The following is a 7,466-nucleotide window of genomic DNA, read 5'->3' as shown; positions in this document are numbered from 1 at the left end:
CGGGTGCGTTCCTCTTCCCGCCTCTTGGCGTTGACGATAAATCCGGGATCGCTTCTGCCGGTGTAAACTCGGGCCAGGTGGGTTTACGGTGTTTGTCGTGAAAAGTTAAAACTTGTTCCTAAACATGCTCTGGTCTCGCCCTTTCCTGCCCGTGAAGAAGGAAGTGTTACCTCACTGGCTGCGGCGAGTTTTATGACAAGATGTTTTCGGAGCACCTTGTGAGTCTGTCTCTCTCTGTCGTTGCGGCCAGCTTGGCTCCCAGATGGCCAATTCCCTCAACGGCCGGAACCCGCGCAAGGGACGGATCCTGGGCTTCATTGATGCCATTCAGGATGCTGTGGGCCCCCCCAAGCAGGCAGCTGCCGACCGGAGGACTGTGGAGAAGACCTGGAAGCTTATGGACAAAGTGGTGAGTGTCTTGTGTATACACACGGTGAAGAATGGGGCTATTTAAATAGGTACACGTGGGGAAACGGCGTCTTCCTGCAGCTCTTAACTGCTATGCTGCGTGTGCCTCGGGAAGTAAGGGGACTTATGTCTTAGGTTATTTAAGCACCGTTTGTCTTTTTTTTTTTTTTTTTTTCCCTTCCCCTGTGGCCTCTGGCGATGTTTTTTTAATCTTGGTTTGTGGAGGGAAAACAAAATGTGTGTGTTTGCCTTAGGCTATTGTTATTTTCAGATCCTTCAAAATGACTCAAACTTGAAGAGCTGTCCTAACAAAAAACTGCTTAACTTAGACTTGTAATCACATATTCTGTGTGGTTCGTGTTGGGTCACATTGTTAGTCTGCAAACAAGACCTCTGAAGTATGAAGCATCAGTTAAGCTAATTGTCCTGTGAGACATGCTCATGATGGCAACATAGATATGTTTGTGCTTTTAGGAATGTGCGTGGGGACTGGGGGATGTCACTCTTGTCAGTTTAGTAAACAGATTAGTATGGCACGCCTAACTTTTAAGTGTGTGTTCTGCATTTTAATGATTTTTAAGTACTTCTACTCTTCATTTTGAAACTAGAAACACACTGTACAGAAACTCATTTTTCAGGAAGTGGGGGGCATAGACTATAGTTTTTTAGATCTTGTAGTTCTCTGCACCAGCCTGATATATTTTGTTTAGCTGTGTACAAAATATCAGCTTGTATGATGATAGATTAGTTTGGAGAGTTCCTTACCAGTGGTAGGAACAGTTTGATTATAACACGAATAACTCTTCAGGAGATGCAGGCACTCTGTTTTGCGTATGAGGTGATAACTTGAGGGCTTCCTCTTGAAACTCCTGGGGAGTGAGGATTGCTACCTGTAAACCTTGGGTCTGTATGGCAAGAGAGTTATGATGTTTTAACTTAGTGATTCTTCACGAATTAGTGTAAGTGTTCGCTTTCCCTGTGGCTTTTGTAAAATGCAGATGTTTAACGTTTCTTGAAGTTCGTAAGTAGTTATACTGACATGGTGGAGATTATTTCATGTAGTCTGTCTTGACAAGTGGTAATTTTGAAGTATTTGATTGAGTCCTTTTTGATACTCCAAGAATAGCATCTATATTTCCACCACAATTTCTGATGATGGTTATAAACTTAAAACCCAGCCTTGATAGAAATGGTTATTATCACAAAGACTGTTGACGTTTCCCTGTTAGTGATCAGGATGTTGTAAACAGTGAGCATCGTGTAATAAGAACTGCAAGTATCAATACTTGGAAGCAGGTACTCTTCTTCAGTAGAAAGATGTTTTTGGCTTGGAAACCAGGAATCTGGTGCGTTGTTGAAACCACGTGGGGAATGAATGGCTTAATTTCCCCCTGTGTCAGGCCATTTACAAATCTGTATCGTAAGGTTGTCCCCTCATGGGTTTGTGTATTCACGGTCACCAGAAAATCTTAACCCCACTGCCTGGACTTGAATTGTGTCTGCACAGCTAATATAGGATAACTGTATTTGTCACTATTACGACAGAGCATCAGAACAGCCTGTAAGGCCTGTTTTGTAGAAGTCACTGGAAGGACTGGGCATTGCACTGTGCTTTCTTTTTCATTTTACTGGATAAGTGTCCTCAATTTGGATCTTTAATGTATCCTCTTTAAGCTGCTCTCAGTTAATCAAATTTTATTTCCAAATTATATTAAAGTATACCAGACAGGATGATGTCATAGTGTGAGAATGCTGTAGCTTGCTGCTTGAGTTTTTAGCATTTGATACTTACAGTGAAAGGATATGTTTGAGCAAATTTAATATGTTGGCAAACAAATTTATGTCTCTTAGCCTTATGTGGCAGTAGGCATAGGAAGGGCATTTTCTCCTCTGCCTAGATCGAAAACAGGGATTAAAATCGGAAATAGAAAGCTGCTCGATCAACTGTTGTTTCAAATCCCGTTCCTGGAGTGTGTCCTACAACAGATTTCTGTGGTGGGTCACTGATCAAATTAATACCTAGTGAAGGCGGTAGGCTCTGCAAAGTCAGTAGGGTGCCACCCAAGGTAAGGTTGTGGCTTTGAGGCCTATTTTGCTTGTTGTAATAACAGTCATCATCCTTGTCTATTCTTTAACTATAATAGCTGTGATAACCATCTTTTTGCTGCAATGAAGTAGCTAAAGTTTTCTCCCATTCTCAAGACGTTAGGGAAAGGGAGCCTGGAAACAAAGCAAAGCTATTATCTTGACCAAAGGATGAAAAAAGAGCAGTCCTAAAAACTAGGAGCAGAACTCAATAATTTCTGGTTTTCATTTATTTCTTTCTTAAAATTGCCATTCTGAACCTTTTCTTAATTTCTTTCTGTGATTTCCTCCTTTGGCAGATGATACTTTTTGTATGAATTCTTTGTTTTCAACAAGTATAAATGATTAACCAATACTATGAATATTTCTACTCTATAAGAACTATACTGTGAGAGTGTTTTTATGGTGTATGTAGTAGTTCTGGCTACTTAGATACCATGCAAACATCTCTGTGTAGAATTGGTTATACGTCATGCTCTGGAATTGTTCAGATTTACTGGTAATGTTTGTTTTCCATGGGCTGGTGCTTCAGCTGTTAGGATAGGCAGAAGGTTGCAGTTCTGCTTAAGTGTCTTCTCTTCAGACTTATGTTAGCAGTTTGGAAAAAAAAAAATAAAAAAAATCAAGGGTTGTGAAAGAGTTCTTTAGCAGGACATCCAGGATGTTGGGCTAGTGCTCCTGGTTAGAGCCCTGTTTGTAAAAGTCACTGTAAGCAACATACTTTCAGGGAGTAAAAAAAAAAATAATAATCTTGTAAGTAATCAGTAAATGTGAATTGTTATCTGTCTATCTTACATCTGCATCTTCCTTTTTACACTTCATCCGCTGGGATCTGTACTTTTTGAGGTTTACTGTTACGTCTTTTTTATAGGAGTTTACAACACTAACTGCATTATTAAAGGGACATCAACTGTTAGCATCAATGTCCCGTTTCCCTGCTGCTTTTCTCATGGGTAAGCAGTAGCTTTACCATTAAGAACCAAAAATATTTTCTTTAATTCCTTTGCACTGCAAAGGATAATATTCCTTTTATGGTTTGGAAGGCTACCCCTGCTTTCCAGTGCTAGTATTGTAGAAGCAAGTTGATGGCGTACCTCTGAAGTTTTAGCAAGCAAATTACTGATGTGTATTTTAGAAAGTTCATATCCTGTAAATAAAATAAAAAAATAAATTGGTAATGAATAGCTCTAAGGCTTCCTTTAAACTTTGCATAAATTACATGGAATTTTTTTTTTTCCTGAGATTCTAAACCTAATGATTTTAAAACCTAGAAACTAGCTGTGTATTATTATTATTATTAGAGGATAGTGGTTATCTTGAGAACAACTTTGGGACAGAATGCCTATTATGTAAACACAGGAGTAGTTAAGTTAATTGAATGCTTGTGCTATTTAGAATTGGCAGTACTATTGTGCACACTTCACTATTGTAGGTTTCAGGCCGATGAAATTGTGACACATTCTGAACTGCATTTTTTAAAACGGGAATATTTCAGCAACTTTCAGTCACTTTTCAGTATTCTTATGCATTGGGCCTGGAAATAATGATATTTTTTACTGTGAAGGTTAACGATATTGTTTAAGCTGTTTGGGCGCTCTGTCGTGGCCCACCCCGTTGTTTGAGTCTGTACAAATGGGGATGGCAGTTTGATTTGCTACTTAATAATTACCTAGGAGCAAATCAGAGTGCATCTCCGAAGCTCATACTGTTGACTTTGTAAGTAAAAGCTGTATTACCTCTGTAACTTAATACTGTGGTTTTCTTTAAATTGACATTTCTCAGCATCCAAGTTTTCAACAGCATCTAAGTGAGTGTACAGAGCACAGTAGTTGAAACTATGTGTGCATTGGTTATTCTTTGCAACAATGTATGTATTTGTTACATTAATGTGCAACTTTCCGAGTCAGTTAAATGTCATTGTTCCACAAAGGATCTAGAAGAGACAATCATCAACGATACGCATGGTATTCTTCAGTGTGTTACCTGGTCAAAGTTGATAGGAAGTTTTATGTCCTGCAGATGCTGTTTGTGGAAAAAGAATAAGAATTTAAGCAGAGAAATGGAAGCTTCTCTTTTTCTAATCAGAAGAAAATATAAATGACCCTCCAAAGTCAGCTGTCCATGTGCATATGTAGCATCAGCATTGTCATTGCTTACTCCTCCAGTGTGGAAACATGTGGCTCAGTTGCCATGTGGTAGCTGTTCAACAAGCACTTACTGTATTGCCAGCTGAAAAGATCGGTGATCAGTCGTATCTACTTAGATTTTGATGAAAAGGCTTCCTTCGGAAAGAAAACCCATCTTTCTGTGGAAAACAAAATCCATTGCAGTTAAAGTAACTTCTGGCAGGAAGTAATATGTGATCAAGGAGCATAACGTTCAGGTTTCATCCATTTTACTGATTAACTCCTCCCTTATTAAGTTCTTCAGGATTCGTTGTTGGCAGTATTTTGTGCTGTGGTTTTCTGGAGAATCGTTACCATATCTTACTGCAGAGCTACCTTCATGCTGTCTGTGGTGTGTCACAGTGGTTTTTTTAATACTTTGACTTTTTTGTACTGAAGATAACTCGTTCAGTAGACAGTTTTGAGATGTAGGTTCGGAAGTGTGTGAGTACTGGTGCTCTGGTTGTTCTAGTCCATTCAGTGCAGCTGAAGCAGTGCTTAGCGGATGTCCTACTCATTAGATACTCTGTTTTAGCTGTGTTACTTTCCTTGTATTGTCTTTCACTAGCATTAGGTGTTTAAACAGATTGTGTTAGGGCTGCTATACTTGGCGTGAACAAAAGTTCTTTTGTCAAACGAGTCCAGGGCTTTCAACTTTATTGTTTGCTTTAAGGAGTGAATAGAAGCTACAGTTTTCTGTAAGAAATTGTCTAAATACAATAGGCAACCATAACTCGAGTCTCTGAAGGTGCTATGAAATAATGCTTTATAATTTAAGTCAAATATCTTAAAAAATGTTATGAGCAGTGGTATTTATTTTGTTGGGGCGGGGGGGGGCAGGGAGGAGAGTAGAGAAGAGGGGATTGGATTTTTTTCTCCATAGGCACTAGAGTAAGCTTGTCTGGAAGTTAATTTTTTCAAAATATGTTTCTGGTAGATGAGGGTAATGCCTTAGTTCTTCACAATTAGAATTGCACTCTGTTGTTTCTATGATTGTGGTGTAAATACTTGGATACCCTGACTGAGGCAGTGAAAGGAGCTTAGCTTTGTCTCAGTTTACCTCAGCGCGAGAGACTTTTCTTACTAACTTGCTGACTGACTGCTTTTCATTTTTTAGACTGCATGCTTGCTAAATATATATGTGCTTACTTCCAGTCGTAACAATACACAAATCACGCAGTGATATGATTCATGTCTGCTCTTAAAGTGTTGGTGAGGGTTGCTTTGTAAAGTGCAATATGGAGGTCTTTATTTTTATTGTTTTTTTTTGTTTTGTGTTCTGTTTTCTTTTGAAGAAAGGTATGTGTGCCACTTCTGGTGCATTGGTTTATCTTTTGCGTCAGCAGATGTCATTTCTTACTGCTTACTTTTAATTGTGAACTGCTGTGGTACGTGTCAGGACATCCTGACTCTGGAAACCATATGGTTTACCAGCCATCTCTTTACAAACTTACTTCCTTTGGACTGAGACCTTTTGTACTTTGTAAAGTGAAGAAAGCATTGTACTACTTCACTGGATCACTGACTTGAACTGAGTGTTAGCATTTTTTTTCAATGAGAGTGTGTAAGACTAATTGAGTTGTACTGTAGAGGAATTTTTGTATGACTTTTCCTTAAAGGCTTGTTCTGGAGTTGAAGGTTCTAGTAATGTGCTGTATTTATCTCTAAATTCAGCAGAAGATGAAGCCTTGTAAACCATTATGACCACAGGATCCTATTTTGGTGTGTGTATGATTGTATGTAATGATATTGGACTGAAGAAGACTTTCTAGAACATCTGAAAGAGAAACTAATTCTTCACTATAACTGGATGTTATTTTTATATAGTTGAGTGGACTGAGTGTTGAACATACACCAACCAGAATAAGCAATTTGCTTTTTCCTGTTGTTTTTATATTTCTAATATATATGAAACCACTTATATTCTGCTCGTTGGCACATCGGATCAGAAAGATAGACTTCAGAAGGTGAATTAATTCTTTGTTCATGAGATTTAAGTTAGGATAAATAAGCAATTCAGAATTTCCTGGTCTTCTCTGTTTGTGGTCTGCTCTCATTGCTGACTTTTTTTCCTGAACAAATATTTTTCTTTTTTAAGCTGTTTTTTTTTTGCCTTGTGCTTGTTGCAGCAGAAGGTTGTAACGCCTAATCAGTGATACTGATTTGTGTCATCTGTAGTTTGCTTTGCAAAGAACGTCAATCTTGTTTCAAGTTTTCAGTAAATCAGAAATCACAGAGAACAAAAGTTCAGATGAAAAATGTCTGTTTTTCATAAAAGTTTTCACTTCTGTCTTTGGGATTCCAGTTCTTTTAACTTCTACAAAAAGAAATTCACGCATGTCTCTGCATGGATGATTTTCAGATCTGTCTACACATGTAGAATTCTTTACTCACGTTTCTGAAATGTTAAAAAATTCTGTCAGCTTAACTTAAGCGTAACTAAAAGAGAATGTTTAATCTCCTTCATAAGTCTCTCTTGTTAGTTCCTTTCTTGATCTTCTGAGGTGACACTATCATCCTGCCTTCACTCAGGCAACTCCTTTACTTGAACTGCTCTTTTAAAAGTTGTGTCTGAATCTTTCAGATCAATCCATTCACCGAAATCTCTCATCCAGGCCTTACTGTTTTGTGTATCAGTAAGTTCAGCTTTGCTTTTCTGACCTTGAAAGAATGGCATCATATCCAACCTTTATTCTTTGAGAATGCTGCTGCAGGCATCTCCTAACCCATGACTTGGACTGTGTTGTCCTTTTCTTTATCCTGATAACCTTCTCTTTGTCACATGAAATTTAAACAAATTATTTTCCG

General features: G+C 38.3%; 1 protein-coding gene across 1 annotated transcript in view; it reads left to right on the top strand.

The window, feature by feature from the left end:
* Positions 1 to 262: 262 nt before the first annotated feature.
* CBLB (Cbl proto-oncogene B, E3 ubiquitin protein ligase) overlaps positions 263 to 7,466 on the top strand; it is a gene marked incomplete at its 3' end in the record, with an annotated part of 107,533 nt that continues 100,329 nt past the window's right edge. The window contains 1 exon segment of the mRNA XM_009695472.1: positions 263 to 409. Within this exon segment, the coding sequence (XP_009693774.1) occupies positions 263 to 409 (147 nt within the window).

The sequence above is a fragment of the Cariama cristata genome, unplaced genomic scaffold (assembly GCF_000690535.1).
Source record: "Cariama cristata isolate BGI_N322 unplaced genomic scaffold, ASM69053v1 scaffold322, whole genome shotgun sequence".
In the NCBI taxonomy this organism is placed as follows: Eukaryota; Metazoa; Chordata; class Aves; order Cariamiformes; family Cariamidae; genus Cariama; species Cariama cristata.
This window is presented reverse-complemented; position numbering and strand designations above follow the sequence as displayed.